Genomic DNA, 18,528 nt, shown 5'->3' with positions numbered 1-18,528 from the left:
TTCTACTATACTTTTCAAGGAATAGTGCGAGTTTCATTATCTAGCTATTCTTATTTGCTACGAAATTATCTATTTGAAGTATTTGTGTGAAGTACATTATATATATATATATATATATATATATATATATATATATATATATATATATATATATATATATATATGCACTTTGTGAAACTAGCGAGAAGTAGCCATCGTTAACATTACTATAGAGTACAACAATCAAGTTAGGTATTTTGAACAGTGCTTTCGTGGTGCCCTTCAATTTACCCAGAGCAACAAGAACAGGACATGATTTTTTGAAAGACAGCTGGGGGCGGGGCAGGGGTTGGGGTTGTTTTTTGGGGGACGGGAGATATCACAAAGTCAAGGTTAAGACATACAGATCACATCTCTGCCAAAAACTGTATCCTTTTCAAAAAAGGAAAAAAAAAAAATAAAATAGGCTTCCTTGCTTCATGGTTGCCACTCAAAAAATTCAGTGTATAACATTCAGTAGCGGGTAGACCGAATGACGTCACCAACGCGATGTGGGGTATTTTGTCATCAGCTGCAGGAAAGCAGCTGGTATGAGATATGGAGCAATACATTGGCAAATTATCAAACTTAAAAGGGGCTGATCAGGGAATGGAAAATTTGTCAGAAATCAGAAGATAATATTAGAGAGAGAGAGAGAGAGAGAGAGAGAGAGAGAGAGAGAGAGAGAGAGAGATGCTTTGATGGGACGAAAGGGAAGACGGTAAGACGGTGACAAATGTGAGGGCTATAGGCACTCCTAAAATATCAGTGTCTTTGAATAATTCTGCTTGAAGTATTTCGGCCAATGGTCATATTTTGAGCTGCAGTTCAGGAGATAAATCTCATTCATAACAGGTAAGGTTAAACCTATTGGTTTTGGAAGGTAAATGGCATTCTAATTTTCCTGAAGCTCTACTTTGAAAAATTGAATTTTCTGACGTGTAGTCTTCCTGTGTATCTTTTTGTATTAGGAGTGGCTCTTAGCACCCCAGGAGAAAGGAGCAGAAACCATGCAGGTATTCCCCTACATCCTACTACCCAGTAGGTTTTCGGAACGTGAAAAATGATGCTGATCAGCGCTAGTGACGTCACGAGGTCGTACCAGTGATGCGCGGGTACTTATTATTATTTTTTGTGGTCATTTCTGAACCGTAATCACGGCAAACAGCATTAATATAAAAAGGGCCTCCATCCTTAGCTACTTCGACGCCAGAGAGATGTCTTTTGGAAGTTCGGATTTCTTTTGTTCTCTTTTTGAGTGTCTGGAACGAGCGCCTATCAGCTACTACTTACGACACTGAAACTTTTTTTTAATGATAATTTCTTTTTGTCTGTTTGATTTAAGGAACTCTCCCTCCTGGTGGTGTGAGAGGGGCTGTTATTTTTTGAGAACAGTACCGAGTTCTCGATTTATCCTACCTGGTTACCATATTTGTAGCTGGGGTTACAGGAGCTATTGGAGTCCAAGCTAAGGTCGGAGGTTGAGATACCAAAGTTACCATTCTCAGGCTCAACTGTAAGACGCTGGGGTGTGGTGTGTCGTGACTGAGGGTGATGGCCCATCGACAGACGGCGCTGGTGAGGCCGCGGAGAAACGTCCTGCTCGAAGGAATCCATGTCTCCGACGCCCTCGTCCTGGGAAGTGTTTCGAGGTCTCACCCGCTCGCTCTTGCTGCGTTTGAGGTAAACTGGTTGGAAAGGCAAGAAGGCAAGATGAGCACAATCCATTCGAAGCAGTAGGCATATTGGCGGTGGTTTTTCGAAAATATTGTTTCCTATCTGTTGATTCATTATTTCTGGCCATATTTTCTTTTCAATGGCACGCTATTGTTTGGTACGACTATGAGGGCTAACTTTGAAAAGATGTCTATAATTTTATTGGAATAAGAAATAGACTAAGTAACTGGTTTGTAATTATTTCTGTGATTTAAGTCTGACTTTCTTATCTCGTAACAATAATCACGGCAACTTTAAGAACTATTATATATTAACCTTGATCACTTTCAGCTTCAGTTATTTTTCATACTGTCCATATCATGGAAATTCAAATAATTTCCTAATAAATTTAATCAGTTAAAAATTCTTCAAATTTGCAGCTGTATTTTACCTACTATCAACATGTTTTTCGATTATGCTACGTAAACCATTTTAGACTTGAACATTCAGCATTCAAACATAATTTGTAGCCCATAATCTTATTAAGATTTAATTATACTTTGAAACTTCCCTTGGCAAAAAAAAGCCTTAAGAATTATTCTGAATTCTGTGAAAGTTCCTATTCACTGTACATCTAAATCTTAATATCCTTCTTTATTAGTAGTGAACAAGCAACTTTACCTAGCTTTTTCTGAATATTCGTGGCGAATTCATTTACATTTTTTTCTTAATATGTATAATCAAATTTATTCATGTGGGATACCTTCAACTTTACTCATAAACGATTGACCAATTCCGTTTAGAAAAATCTACACAACTAGCTAGATATTCATTTCTTTAGTTTGTTACCCTTTTATTCATATAAAATAGAAGAATCTGTAGCAATAAAATATAAATGTCACTGTATGAGTTTCAATACCAAAAGTAATTCACACAAATTTAGGTTTACTAATATGGAACTGACTTTATAACTGGAAAATATTCACAGAGATACCTAGATATCCTATCTGTTTAATCAAAATTCAACAAAACGATAAAGTTCACACCGGCAAAATATTATAATCATAAATAATAAGTTACATACCATAACTCTACCACTTGTATGGCTAAAAGTAATCAAATCTGTTAATACCAGCCATTTATATGCGATCCCATTTAAGTGGGCATTCATGAACAAGTACATGCAAAAGGTTAGCTAAAACACCAAAATCTGAAAGATGGAAAACGTTTCTCAGCCTTAAAATTAAACATTTTCAGCCACATTAAGTTAAGAAGAAGTCTTTAGTCTTTAGAGGATATCTGACTTGTTTTCTAAGGTGCCACTCCATCTCTGTTCGGTTTTCTAGATTTACAGAAGACATCTAACCTTGTCACAATCATCATCATCATCATCTTAATTCTTCAGCATCTGACCATATTGATAAAAACACTTATGATATGCAACGAACACTTAATAGTAAATTATCTACAACATCAAAAAGAAGCTCTTTGATACGAAGAAGTTAATGGTCATGTCTAAACTAGATTTTAATTTTGGAAGGGTACAGGATTCTAAGCTTCTGGGTCACCTGTTCCTCTGAATGTTTTCAAAAACATTCTCCAAAAATAATAAAATCGAGAACTTTGTCAAGTCCTCTTCAAAACAGGAACAGATATCTATCAAAACTTTCTTTATATTTTTCAGGTACAATCTCTCCTTGATATTTTCTACTAAAAAATCAAGAGGTAAAAGTAGAAAAATAGGCCATTTTCAATATAAGCTGCTCTAAGAAAAATGATAAACACCTCTTTGGGTCAAAAACTGTTTCAATGGAGGTACAAAAACAGTGGAAGATCAAAAAATAATAATTCGAGGTGTACACTGCAAAATTTGTGAGGTTATAAATGAGAAAGAGAAAGAGAGGCAGACTGACAGAAAATGTCAAAAAGCGTTCAACATCAGGAATTTTGAGATGATGAATCCTACTGGACTTTGAAGGAGTCACGAAGGGAACATGCTAACAACAGACAAGATTTATAACTGTCATAGTGCAATGCACGAAAGAAATGAGAATGTTTTCCAAGAAGGTATATTTAATCATTATAAACCCTCACCAATGGTGAAGCAACGTGATGAGTGTTACTAAATCTTGGAAACGTTTACTTTCACTTTCTCCTGAATTCAAAGCAACAAAACCTTTTCTTAGAAGTCATTAACAATTAATGACTAACTCTTTCTTATATCTGTTGTTAACGGAGAACCCTTCGCGCTGAAGGAAGGCCAGCAGGAATGTGCTAATCTTTCGTTCAAGCTCACCTGTTATGACTCCTTTTTGAAGTAGAGAATTTACTGAAATGTAATGAAACAAAATGGAAAAATTCAAGATAAGCTTCACAGCTGCCATAAGAAACAGTCCCAATGCTGGGCTCTATATGCGGTGCATTTTAGCCAGCTAAAAGCTAAACTAGATACAAGCTACATACAGTAATGGAAAGAAATATGAAACGGGGAACAAAACATTTCGAAAGAAAATCTCGAAAAATAAATATAACTGCATATGAACACATCATTCTTCAGCCAAGCTACGAAATTAGTCGTAAATAAAATGAAAGAAAAAACATTTCATGAACAAGTCAAGTGTAATGAGTCGGGAAAATGACGAGTTTAGAAATGACAATACAAAGGAAATGTGCTGTAAAATGCATTCATGTTAAATTTTATACTCATATTATGATCAGTGCAGCAAAAGGTCAAAAGGAAGCGTTATCATATTATTATGTACAAATTATATAAGATATAGATAGACCTTAATCATTACTAACTTTAACAGGAAATTCTTATACAAGTAAAAGTCAGGATATCAGGACTAATGGCACAATGTGTACTCAGACTTCCATACTAATACTAATACTATATATATATATATATATATATATATATATATATATATATATATATATATTATATAATATACATAAACACACACATATACAGGGTGTCCATAAAGTCCCAGTACCATTACAAGTATTTATTGCTCAGAAACCATATAACAGAGTAATACAGATTTTTGCAGAATATTCTACATTTCCTCAAGTTTGCATTCAGAACACTTCATGCAATACATTCCACATGTGTACCTATATATATACTCTGTTTTTTTTCATCTGTCCATCCGCCTGTGGTGTTTTTGTATGGTAACACTGCGTCCCGGGCTTTAAATAGTACGGTATGTGTAAGTTTTAGGTAAATAAAAGGATATCTGGGTGTACATTTGCAACTGAAAAGTGTTTTAATAATTTACTGTATGCGAAGTACACCGTTAATATTCGAAATAGGATATTATTATTGTTGAATGTAAGCTGAATGTAACTATCTAAAGCCCGGGACGCAGTGTTACCATACGGAAACACCACAGGCGGGTGGACAGATGGAAAAAAACAGAGTATAGTTGCCCTCACAATGTCGAGACGACATTCCATCTCCTTCCATACGCACTGTGGCATATCAACGTCAACTGTTTGTGAGGGCAAATGGAAGTGCACATGTGGAATGTATGGCATGAAGTGCTCTGAATGTAAACTTGAGGAAATGTCGAACACTACAAAAAAAAAAAACTGCATTACTCTATGTTATATGGTTTCTGAACAATAAATACTTGTAATGATACTGGGAGCTTATGGGCACCCTGTATACATATATATATATATATATATATATATATATTATATATATATATATATATATATATATATGTATTATATTATATGTATATATATATATATATATAGTATATATATATATATTATATATATATATATATATATAGTATATATATATAATCTGCGTACGAATGTTTGTGTATACAGACTAATGTGCCATGTCTCAAAGGAACTGCAGTTAAAGGAAATTAGTCCTTAATGTACTACTTAACTTAATACTTAAGAGTAATTTACTTAACCAAACTTCTTAGAATACTCTACCTATTCAAAGTTGTTTCTCAGTAACAATATCATGGGATTAATTATCATTCAATAACTTTGTTACAGAACATATTAAATCTGATTAAATCTCTTTCGTCAAATTAAATCAAAAGAACCATGAGTAAGAACATACGCTTACACAGAGTGAGTTATAAGTAACAGCTTTAGCGTAAATTAAAAAAGTCACTTTAATTAAAGTCACTCATTCCTTATTTACATGCAAGAGAAGCTTTATAAAAAAGAAGTGAAGGGGAAAATGCATATCAGCGGGAAACAGACAAGACAGCCAGACCGGAAGTCCTATTCAAGAAATAGCTGAAGAAGACTTCAGTCTGATTCGATGTCTAGATTAATTCAAAACAGAAATGCTGCTGCGATGTTAATTAAGGGTGCATGACATCATTATAGCATTATTTTCGTTCACGGGCATTCAAACTCAAAACTCAATGAATCTTTATGGAAAAGAATAAGTATAAGAAATAAAAATGATTTTTAACTCTGAATTTATAATGAAGAAGAAGCTGTGCAATAAGCTCATATTATTTTTTCAAATATAAACTATGACTAGCGGTTGATTTTCTGTATAAACTGCCATGTAATGCATACCTCCAAGCTCATTAGAAACTGGGAGATGCGTTGTTTTGAGGAGGTCCCCTGTGATTTTTGGCACCACTGGTTCAATCTCAGCCTGTAAAATTCATAGTCTTAGAATAGTTGAATTCAAATGATTACACAGTCTTTGAAATACAAATAGACTTCGAGAAAACACCAGAAAATCAAGTTAAACAAATCATTGTACATCAATTGCCTGAGGGGATATGTGAACCCATGGATGGAAAAGGGTATATACAAAAGAAGCCTTAAAATGAATGTCTTTATAGACCAAGTTCTGCTCAAAATTACTTTTTCTTTTATTTCTCAAAATATCTGCATAAACTCGTGTTACACCCTCTACAATAGAAAAAGTTAAGGCAGCAAACATTCACCGTAAAAAGCCTGGGACATAATTCACTCTCCTTAAATTGCGTACATAAAGAAATATAAAACTGTTTTTCTATACTTTTTTTTTCTTTTTTAAAGTTCGGGCTAAAAGAACAAACTGGCACAAAGGAAAAAAAACTGTAATTATGTAATTACAGAGAACATTTATGGTTCAGTGATAAAAATAAGTACATAAAAAGTCATTTAAGTAACGTTCCAGTTACTGTTATAAGAATTTTAGAATATCTCGGGATAAAAGAGTACAGAATATTCAAAATAATTCGAAACGATAAACAGAAACTATATGGCTAGAGAAACTCTTTTCACATTTGATGTTTGTGTGTGTGTGATTGTTTTTTTTTTTTCTTCTCCCATTCATCAAACAGTTCTGGTGATTTCTTAATAAAATTTGAAATCGCCACATTTCTGTCCAAGAAATTTGAGTCTTGTGTTCACTATTTCCAGGCAGCCTCCACTGTACATCCCCATAAAGAAAACATATCTGTGTCATTTGTGAAATTAAGAATATGCTGAAGACATAGCTACTCCTGCTAATGCATAAGCCGTTGCTGGAAATTGGCAATGACTTTGTGCCTCTAATCGCAAAACTTACCCAATGGGAAATAAATTGAGAGTAACAGAATTGCTTTGGAACAAGTTTTTCCTTTCCAATTTTTCCCTTTCTCGCGGGAATAAAGCAAAGAGAGAACCCACTTGGAATGCGATTCACCTTTCCGTGCATCATGTCAGGTCGATAAGGAAATGTTGGCGGCGTAATTTATGCGTTCTCCCTCCGACCAGGACCCGAACGCTAAAACCTTCTCCCTACTCGCAGATGGACGGGTAGGGGGGGTGTCTCTCCCCTCCCTACAGTACTCTCCGAAGGAAGGAAGGAAGGAAGGGAGGGGAACTTGTCCCACAAAAGTGAAACGTTATTGGTGAAGTTTGAAGGGGGCTTCGTGGAAGCTTAAGGGGAGCTGAGAATGGAAAGGAAACCCCACTTGAGTGGGTTGAAGACAAGGCGCTTACGTGACGAGAGTTGATATCCCGAACGATATCTTTGCTCTTGTCATTCATTTATTTACATTGTTGCTGCGCGTTGCGTCATCTTTTTTCCCGAAATGTTCACTTTCTTTTTTTCCTAGTTTATTATTATTACTATAAATATATATATATATATATATATATATATATATATATATATATATATATATATAATATATATATATATATACATACTTAGTAGTAGTAGTAGTAGTAGTAGTAGTAGTAGTAGTAGTAATAGTGGCAGTAATAGTAGTAGTATTAACGGCCATCTAGAAAGAGTTCAGTTTTGATCTTTATTCATTTTTATCTAAATTACTGGTTCATGTGAACATAAGCCCAAGTTTAACTGGCCTCCATAACTAAAAAATCTCAGAGTTGATAAACATTGTCTCCTGAGAAGGTAGAAACACTGGGAATAATAAACAGGGAAAGAACTTTGAAAGTGCTGAGATTTTAAGTTCACAAAATCCACACTGCTCTTCACAGAGAGCCAAGTCTTACTGTTACGGAGAAGTTTCTAAGATAAACATTCATTACGTGTAACATTCTTATGGGGACTTAAGGGAGAAACATTCAACCAATTAAGGGATGTACAAGTTAAATACATAAAGTGTGGGGCACAAAAAAAATGATGTAATTCATTACATATCTTAGTTCTTCACTTCTTATCGAAGATACAAAGAGAAACTATTTTAATAACGGTATGTTAAAGTCAGGATAAACAATAGTATCATCAATAACCGTCATAGTTAATAGGTAAACAGACCTACAGACAAATAAAAACAGATTTAAACAGTTGCATAAACAAGCAATATTTTAATAATCTATTAAATCAATTGAATGATAAATATCTGCCAAAAATCAATTGCTACTGCATGACCAAAGCACGAAGATTAAATTGCTGCTTTCTAAAGTCATTTATTCTCTATGCAGAAATTTACAAATGTATTTAAGAGCCATTCATAAAACTAGGGAATTAAAATCGTGTAGTTGACGACAAAGATAAAGTGGTACTCTCTTAGTTTGCTTTGAGCGCACTAAACGACGCAATAATAAAAGCAGAATATCCGTTTTTGGTAAAAAAAAATAAGGAACCTGTTGTTTAATGATAGTGAATTTTTGTCTTGCAACTGACGTATAAAGAACATTCATTAAGCTTTTGCAATGGCAATTATGTAAAACTTATATAACTGAATCTATTATCAATTATCCGGAATTAATTAACAAAAAGGTTCCATGTTTCTCTTGTCTTGTGAAATTTGAACGTTAAACAGGGATAAATGTACGTAAGTAATTCAAGGTCAAATCTCAGGCGGCGAGGCTGACATATATTTGGCGTCATGCCACTAAGTTGGATCAATTATATTACAGTGCTCAGTCCCGCTATAGGACAGCATAGTTGATTATTAAAGTTTAAACATGCATTATTATGATGTTACGAGTCTGTGCAACTGGTTCGGTTCTAGGGATAAAGTATAATACTTTTGACGATCCACTCGGATCAAACCCATTAATTTATTTGTAAACAATAGAATCTGCCTCAGCGCCTCATTATGCATCAGTATTCAACTATACCTCTAGCAAAAACGCTGTACTTACTATCCTTGGGGGCGAAAAAGGGCATTTACTAATATACTAATGAACAAACTACCTCAGTGAACTACCCAGACATAATCAGTCAAATGAAAAATTTATGAAAAGAGCATTTACTGCTGTTCATAACAGTGTCAAAAATGTTCACAGAGGGATCTTCTGCAGTAAATATATGTTACAATGAGAGACCGCAGAAGTGCTAGTTATACGTAATAAAGGACCGAGTCATTACAGAATAAAAATCAAAGTTATGAATCACTGACTATTTTAAGGAACACCTCGTAAACAAGTTGAAAGTTATTGGATACATTCTAATAAGATGTTCTTCTGTGAGTGCACCTGAAATTTCCAAAGGTAAATTCTCAAATTCATGGTAAAAGCTGATTTTGTTCAAATACTATGATAAAAATGTTCATAAGCTATAAGCCATAATTAAAATTATTGAGGTATCTCGATTTGTGAGTAAAAAAGTTTGGCCTAATTTTGAAAATCAGTATTTGTTTTTAATTACTGGTCATAATGAAATTACATCTAAACAGTGAAATTAATAAAAATTTTGACGCTTGGAATAAAGATGTACTTATGAAGAACAGCTATTGAGATCAATTCACGTGTATTTTTCAACACGGCATTTTTTCTATACATGTAAACGTCTAGGAAACGCTCTCTTAGATACTCGTAGGTACTTGATTTTGAAAAGTTATGCTTTACTTGCTTTCCTTTTCTAAATTAAAGTTCTCGCGTGAATTGTACTCAAATCCATCCACTTAAAATTATTATTATTATTATTATTATTATTATTATTATTATTATTATTATTATTATTATTCAGTAGACTAGCTGCTGTACCCGGCGTTGCTCGAAATAAAAAGGGGCGTGCCGTCCGTGATGACAACCCCTTCAGGGCGGTTTGCAAAATCCGTAAAGTTATTACATTATTTGTACAGAATTAAAGATGCCTATGGTAAAAATCTGGTAGCTCTAGCTTACATAGTCCGCTCTAACGAACAGAAAGGCAAACAGACAGAGAGAAATTGCCTTTTATACATATAGATGAAACCTATTCAAATGGAACAAGGTCACAGGGTCCACCAACTTGAAATGCAAGCTTCCAAAGAATAAGCTGTTCATTAGGAAGAATTAAGAGAAAGTAAAGTGAAATACACTTATTAAAAACGAAAATAAAAACAATATATCAATAAATGAATCCTCAAGATTCAAGCTTATGCACCTCAATTTCGAATGACACTTCTTCATGTTATGAAAATTTAAGATAATCTTTTTGTCGTAGAAGTTGCTTCTTTAAAGAAGACGAGTTGAATTAATATCAAATAAGTAAACAAATCATCTGAATCAGTAGGAGTAAAAAAATCACCTCATTATCTGTAAGCTTCTACATACAATTCTACAGATCAATATAGCTCTAGGTATTAAATTTTGACTAAACTTCGATTAAGCGCATGTACTGTGTGTGTGTGTGTTAAAGAAACTTTGGTGATGTGTACCTATATATTGTTACAGAAATGACGTACATGCAGTAAGTATTAAACTTAAAAATAACATAATTCAGAAAATTCATGTATGGTTCACATACTAGTAGTGAACATAACTCTTAATGTTGCCGCGGTATATGAGAAAATTCAGTGTTCATATATAGATCGGGTAGAGCAACTGTGCTATATATATATATATATATATATATATATATATATATATATATATATATTATATATATATATATATATATATATATATATCTATATATATATATTATATATATATATATATATATATATATATATATATATATATATATACATACATATATTAAAGTTTTCTTATGATATGCATCTGGATGTAATACAAAACGTGCACACTTAGCATATATATTGAAAATAAGTGTATCTACATAACTAGTGTTATATTCAAAAGCACATGTGTTGCATATCATACATATCTTGATCCCGTGTATTGTGTATTTCTAGTAAAGCCATTGCAGTGCATCTTAGCATAACGTAATTTCGAGGGTTATTGGTACTGCGGTATTATTAACCAAAGGCTCTTTGGTATGGTAAGTTTAAGAGGCTAAATAATTTTTTACCTATCGCTGACTTTCCCAGTGTATTATTTGTTTACTCGATTTACTTCGTGCGACTTTACAAAATGTAAAAGAAATTACAAGAAAATAACCGGCATTATCAGTTTACCAAAACGTAAATAAATCATTAATTTTTATGAGTTGCCTTCTAGTTTTCATAATAATCAAACCGATATCCGATAAATATAAACGGAAAATATCTTCATAACTGTTATTGATGACGGAAATATGAAAAAGTAAAAATTTCCAGCAAAGCAAGAAAATTTAATAAACCAAGTTAGGAAAATAAATGTGCAGCAACAAAGCTAATAGTTAATGACTACCTTCTACCAATTGTGCTTTGTGACAAACTTTTCCCACTTTTACCAAAAAAAAATCAAGTATAAAGAAATTGTCCTCCAACGAATATAGTTCCTCGTTAGACGAGTGGGTGACGTGCTCGCCTACCAATTCGGTAATCCTTAGTTCGATTCCCGGCTCAGCCATCGTGGAATCATGAATTTGTTTCTGGTGATTAAAAATTCATTTCTCGATATTACATGGTTTGTATCCCACAATGAACTGTAAGTCCAGTTGCTAGGTAGCCAATTGGTTCCAAGCCATGGAAAAATAAGGAGGGCTGTTCACCAGCTCAGATGTCTGGTTAAACTAAAATATACTCAACTTATTTTTTTCGCCGAATATTTGCGGAGCAATTGGAAGAAACCCATTTAGGGTATTCAATTGATCTACTAAGTATCAAGAGTTTTGAATAATGTATGTGCGTTATGTAAATCGACATAACTCAGGTGTTATAATACTCTACCTATGCTTTGCATATACGTATGGACAACAACTCACCTCAGTGAAGTGGTGCGTTTTTCCATTCTCCGTGATAGTGGGCGTGTCTGGGAGATCTGGGGCGCCTTCCACCTCAACCACGAGGCTGTGGTTTTTCATCGAGACAGATACCTTAGATGTCAGCTCACTTGGCGACTGATCGCCGTCAGGTTCACCGACGACGATCTCCTCCACGGAACCTCCAATTTCTTCGGTGACGGGGCCTTCGGAGGGGGATGTTATCATGCTGTCCTGTAGGAACAATATCCTTATGGAAATAACTCTTAATTGTTGGAGGTTATCTTACCAATGATAACTGAAACAACGTAAATATAAACAATAAATATGACATGGGTAAAACTAGTTCATATGCCAAAACACATAACATTTATTACAGTGCATCCTAGCAATCAAATGAAAGTTGGAAAAATCAGAGAAAGTAATGTTAAAAACATAAAATGTATAAAGGCAAAAAAGAAAAGAAAAAAAAAAGCAAAATTTTTCTTGAAAATATTGATTCATAGAAAATTATACTGATTCGCGCTATCTGCGGGCTTAAAAGAAGTTTGATGTTGAAACTGAAATAAATGTATACATCATTCAAAACTTATTTTGACTCCTAGACAGCAGAGCTGAGGCATCACTTAATTCGATCTCGCTGAAAAATAAACTGAAACTGTCACAAAGGAAGCAAGAAAATTAATAGATTAATCAAAGGAAACAGTACTTCAATGTGAAAAGTTATTTTGCCTGTACTATAAAAAGTGCACAGATAAAAATTACCTATAAAAATGTAAGGGGAGAAATAACACATTGCGACAAATGCTACGGAGAGAACTAATGCTTCCTCAACATCGATTAAAACGTCGTTTGCATACTGAATATGCACTACAGGATACCTGTTGTTCGGCACAGACATATACACTTATCTAATTATATATAGAGACCAAACTTGCAGATCCCAATGACAGTGTGACACTAAAGAGACTGGAAACTACTGAACAATACTCTGCTGAGAAGGATGTTCAAGGAATGCGTTGCTCCCTTCCCCATGACGTTCTCTCTGCTAAGATGAAAGCTTATCATTCGTTACTCTCATTACGTAAACAGAAGCAACCATTCTCCTCTCTTAAACTGGCCATCGATAACCAAGGTCGTGGGAACGATAGTTAATATAATCTAATCAAACAGTCAGTAATCGCCATTAGCGGAAGAGAAAGTGAATGTAAAACTAAAGCTGCATCGCGAAGTCTAAAAATTCGAGAAAAATAAGAAAAACCTTAATGACATTGAAAAAAATTTGCCTCTTCATTTTCTTCCACCGAAAAATTTAATCAACAATTTAATCATAAATAAGATTTCTCGTAAAAGACATATTTTGAAAACTGGAATAACATTGGGAGCATTTTTCTCTTTATTAAATATAATATCCCCTATTATAATGAAAGTGAATTCCACCATCCCCATGAAGCAAGCAAAAATGAAGTGATGCAAAATCTTCATAAGCATGTTTAGCAAAGTAATTAAGACGGCCTTACGCAAAACTTCTAACATCAAGAACTCATTATGACAGGAGCAACGCACACGGAAAAACATTCATGGCTAATGTTTTATTTAAAAAACTGTTTACGTAGCCACACAACACTGACATTTACCATTCGTGTAAAAACCCTGAATTCACTGGAAGGGTGACACAAAGGTTCATTTGGCCAAAATGGGAGTACAATCAGTGGGGCAATCTGATAGGAAGGATAGAGAAAGGGAATTTGGTTCCACTATAAAAAAAAATGAAAAGATTCAGGATAACCCAGGGGTCAGATGTTCTATTTTCTGTCTCACATCTGGTATAAGGACGATTTAGAAAAGTCAAACAAATAACAGTCAGTCCGTCAGTTCATCTCGTTCCCTTATAAACCAGTTCAGGATGTTATAATAAGTCGTCACTAAGAAAGCCATCAGAGGAACTCAGCATAAAAGTTATATAAGGGGGTGTTTTTATTTCAGTTATGATGGGAAGCTTAAAGCACTTTCAAATGTGCATCAATTGAAGGATAGCGAAACACTATGATATCGGACACTCAACAATAAACGTTTCAAATTATTCTCCTAATAAGGCAAGCATATGCATACGTAATACTTTGCTATAAATAACTTCAACACAGCGTCAATTAAGCGATTTACCTCAAAACTATGTATCATTCAATTATTCATCTTAGGCTGCTTATCATTAAACAATTCATCTCAAGCTACTCAGCATTTAGCAATATAAAGAAGACTACCCGTAAGTTCATTAATTATTAGAAAATTCCCATTTGTCAATAATAACCCGTTAATTATAAACTAATATTCCAGTTGCCCTTTAACTACCATATGAACACACATTATATATATATATATATATATATATATATATATATATATATATATAATATATATGTTATATACATATATATACACATATACATACATACATACATACATACATACATATATATATATATATATATATATATATATATATATATATATATATATATATATATATATATATAATCAGTCCAGTTCCCCTAAGATCGTGGCTTGTAAAAAATAACCCACGAAAGTCACTGCCATACTCATGGCTAGAGAACGGAGTTATGGACGAAACCCGCTTACAAAATATCTGCAACATAAGCTACTTCACACACCTATACAGAGGCCCATCATGGTGTATCAACCCGCCCATTAACCTCCAACTTGCTCGTCTTTTTCACTCTCCCGAATATTCTGTATCTAGTTCCATGTACGCCACAGATAGATCTTTTCGCTTTCGCTTCGAAGCTTCTTACATAACGGTTTCGTTACAAAACCACCAACCACAAACCCTATCTTACTCCTTCCTTGCAATATTATGCAAAGCTTTATCTTCTCTATCACATATACCTTTATAATAAAAGAACAATTATTTATCTTCCGATTCCTTTAGGTCCTTTCTGACATCCAGACATACCTTATACACCATGGACAGTCATTAAATCTCACTCCCGCCCCATCCCAATACTCCTTATGTTTTTTCTTCATTGTTCAGACTCTTAAACTTAGCATGGCACCTTCCACTTTTGGCTCTCCCCGAATCGTCTACATTCGATACACCCTCCTAATACTGAATAAAATTCCAGCAAACTCTTATGCCATCTTGTACACTGTCACCGACCTTTGCATTTTAATTACACTTTGCATTTCTTCATGCTGGCAAACTGCAGCTTCGAACCTACCCCAAAACAGTAATTTTGTATATTATATAACAAACGGCTAATTAGAACTGAATTAATTTTACCATGGGGTAATTTACTACCCATTTGGAATATATAAATGTATCTACCCTGACAAGGAGTCAAACCCATTCTTTTCAGAGTTGCGAAATGGGAAACAGTGACATTGTGGATTAATGAAATAAGCCCATTTATGGGATAAAATCGGTTTTAAATTACAATTAGAAAATAGAAGCCCCAATGCAAAGTATACAAGGAAATAATAAGGTGGTCGAAAACAGATACTATGCTAGAAAGACAGGACATATATTGTTTTAGGGTAAACACTGGTAGTAAGGATACAGAGCGAATGCGTCTTAAGAAGAGTTTACACTAAGCTTCACAGCGCTTCATTAGGCACCTCTCCCAGCATATGGCCGCCCACGTGGGTGACATAACGTGTTGCACAGCTTATATCGCATCTACACTACGTGAGTGCTGTGACCGATTCTTGAAAAGCAAGCTTCATTTCCGTGCCCACATTTCGTAGTATGTACATATAGCGTAATGGTTCCATGTATTCTTAGCGTGTAATCTATCACAGTCTACGGATAATGAACTTCATCTTTAACTATCATAAAATCTAAAAAGAGAAAATGCAAATCAATGCAATTTACGTCATGTCACACTAATATATTTCATTTGCGTGGTTTCTTGAATATCGCCATTATTTTTAACGGGCAAGATCACTACGTAGTGTCACACTTAGGAAAAACTACGTTTAGTATTTATAGCATTTGGCAACTCGCGTTGTCGATTGGTGTGCTAGTGATGGCTCAACCGGCAAAGGACACTTCATAATATACGTCAACTCCTTTCAGGTTTTATTTTTTTGGGGGGTGGGGGTTGCGGGTTAACAAAGCTTTACATGTGTAGAGGGATGAACAGTTATGAATGAAGTAATGATAAATATAAAATCACACATCTGTTGGGGTAAAGCATAAAGTTCTGGCGGCTTATGATAATGGTAGTGGAATGTTTAATTTCAAAACAAATAAATTCATTTATGTCCTGGACAGAGTGTTTGTGCTCAGAAGCTGCAAGGTGCATAAGTTATAAAAAACCCGTGAGAAAAAACTAGGATGAAACAGTACCATCATATCCGCGTTGGAAACAACCATCACTATGGGGATAATATAAAGTATAGATTCATTTTAATAATGATAATACGAAGCCACTGATAATCATAGGTACAAACAGCCTTAAGTGGCAGGTAAAGATGTTTGAGACAAGGATGCACAAGACAGCATTCAATACTATTAAGAAAGACCAATATAGAGAAGTAACGGGAAAACACAATCAAATTCCTTGTACAATCAAATATCAAAATACAAAAGGTTAAGAAAAAAAATCAGATAGGTGAATAAATGTAAATTCAATGCTATTAAATGCAAAATATAGCAAGAAAAAATATATATCTGAAAATTTTATCGTTATGAATGTTGAGATGAAAACTTTCCTCTGGAAGTCAGTCGTAGCTGGGAATCTCTGATAAATACGAGGGCTATACTGTCAGTCATTACTAACATACACGAATCTAACAGAAAATCTATAACTGAATACTGAGATTAATAATGAAAATAAATACACAATACATCTGTTAGTTTACGTGACACAATGACAAACAGCAGAGAGACTTTAAGTGAACCTTAAGGAGACATTGCTAATTTAAGTCACAAATTTATGTTGAATGACAACATAGATACACACATGGTTATAGATTGAGCTTTAAACACGTGCTATTATTCCCAAACACATTAGTTACGGAAGCATGTGTAGTGAGTATACACTATATAGAGTTTTATACAATATGTAACAAAACTGCAATACAGCATGTATATATATATAACAAAAGGATATCATAGATATTTAAGGTCCACAAGAGGTTATACACCTGCCTGAGGTGAGGGTGGGGGCGGCACAATACTACACTGGCTGTGGTATAGCGATGCTGATTCTGCCTGGTCCTGTGAACAAGGTAAGGCCAAAAGAAAAGACACTATCTGGCAGGGATTGTGGAGGGTTAGCTCTTTTCATCCATTATCAAGCTCTCCGAATACTTACGTTTAATACAGTTGTAAAGCTCATCCTTAAACTCATGCATTTGCCATTCTCCCTCAAAACATGTTCGCCAGTTTTTGTACTTTAAAATGCCATGCAGACACGCACCTTCAAAGATCCTTTTAAAAAATCTCTCTCTCTCTCTCTCTCTCTCTCTCTCTCTCTCTCTCTCTCTCTCTCTCTCTCTCTCTCTCAGGAATTTCTTTTGTGAAAAAATGTTCATAAAATCATAATCATCTCTTACTTCTATGATATCCCTCTATCACACTACACAAAATATGCATCAGAGATTTGGAACGGATCAAAAATTAACATAAAAGGAAGTGACTGCTTATGTTAAAACAATGATAAAAAAAACTCCCTGTTTCGAAAATATAAAAGAACTGAAATTATAAATTCATTATGCAGGGAAACAAAGCTGCCTAGAAGTTATCCCGAGGGTTCTTCCTGTACCTCTGAAATCATTAAATGTGTAGTACAGAAATTCAAATGTAGCCTCCGAGCAGAAAAATAAAACTAAGACAACTGTCTTTCACGGGGGAGGAAGAATAATAACATTATAAGTAGAGTTCGTGCGTGCCATAAAAATAGTAAATGGTCCATTAGGTTTTAGTACATGTAATTGAAATGACAGTCAATAAAAATATTTTTTTCAAAAATAAAGTGACTGAACTTCTCAGAAGTAAAAATTTAAAAAAGGGCATATAAATTTCGACCCTTTGAAATAATTGTCTAACATTATATTACATAATATATATAAAGTACACTCTTACTCTCTTCTGAAGGATTGCTTGTTCTTAAGAGCTTAACCTAATCTATGTATAAAAGAACCGTCAACTGTAAATAAAATTCACTTTAAATTTAGTAAACAAAATTTCTTCTGGAAAAATACAACAGGAATAACTACATACTTATGCTCGAGAAAACTTGCTAGCAGAATCTAGAGTTTATTTATATATATATATATTATATATCATATATATATATATATATATATATATATAT

At 33.9% G+C, this 18,528-nt stretch overlaps 1 protein-coding gene across 15 annotated transcripts in view; it reads right to left on the bottom strand.

Annotated features, from left to right (window-relative positions):
* Positions 1–18,528, bottom strand: part of LOC135215250 (uncharacterized) — a 654,605-nt gene that overhangs the window by 39,960 nt on the left and 596,117 nt on the right. For 13 of the 15 annotated variants that reach the window (XM_064249770.1, XM_064249775.1, XM_064249780.1 and 10 more), the window contains 4 exons: positions 12,194–12,424; positions 6,241–6,322; positions 3,971–4,003; positions 1,438–1,706 (listed from right to left, as the gene is read on the bottom strand). In XM_064249770.1, coding sequence (XP_064105840.1) covers positions 1,438–1,706; positions 3,971–4,003; positions 6,241–6,322; positions 12,194–12,424 — 615 coding nt within the window. The remainder of the gene's footprint in view (positions 1–1,437; positions 1,707–3,970; positions 4,004–6,240; positions 6,323–12,193; positions 12,425–18,528) is intronic. The other 2 variants (XM_064249778.1, XM_064249773.1) reach the window with 2 other exon arrangements.

The sequence above is a fragment of the Macrobrachium nipponense genome, chromosome 5 (genome assembly GCF_015104395.2).
Source record: "Macrobrachium nipponense isolate FS-2020 chromosome 5, ASM1510439v2, whole genome shotgun sequence".
NCBI classification, from domain to species: domain Eukaryota; kingdom Metazoa; phylum Arthropoda; class Malacostraca; order Decapoda; family Palaemonidae; genus Macrobrachium; species Macrobrachium nipponense.
This window is presented reverse-complemented; position numbering and strand designations above follow the sequence as displayed.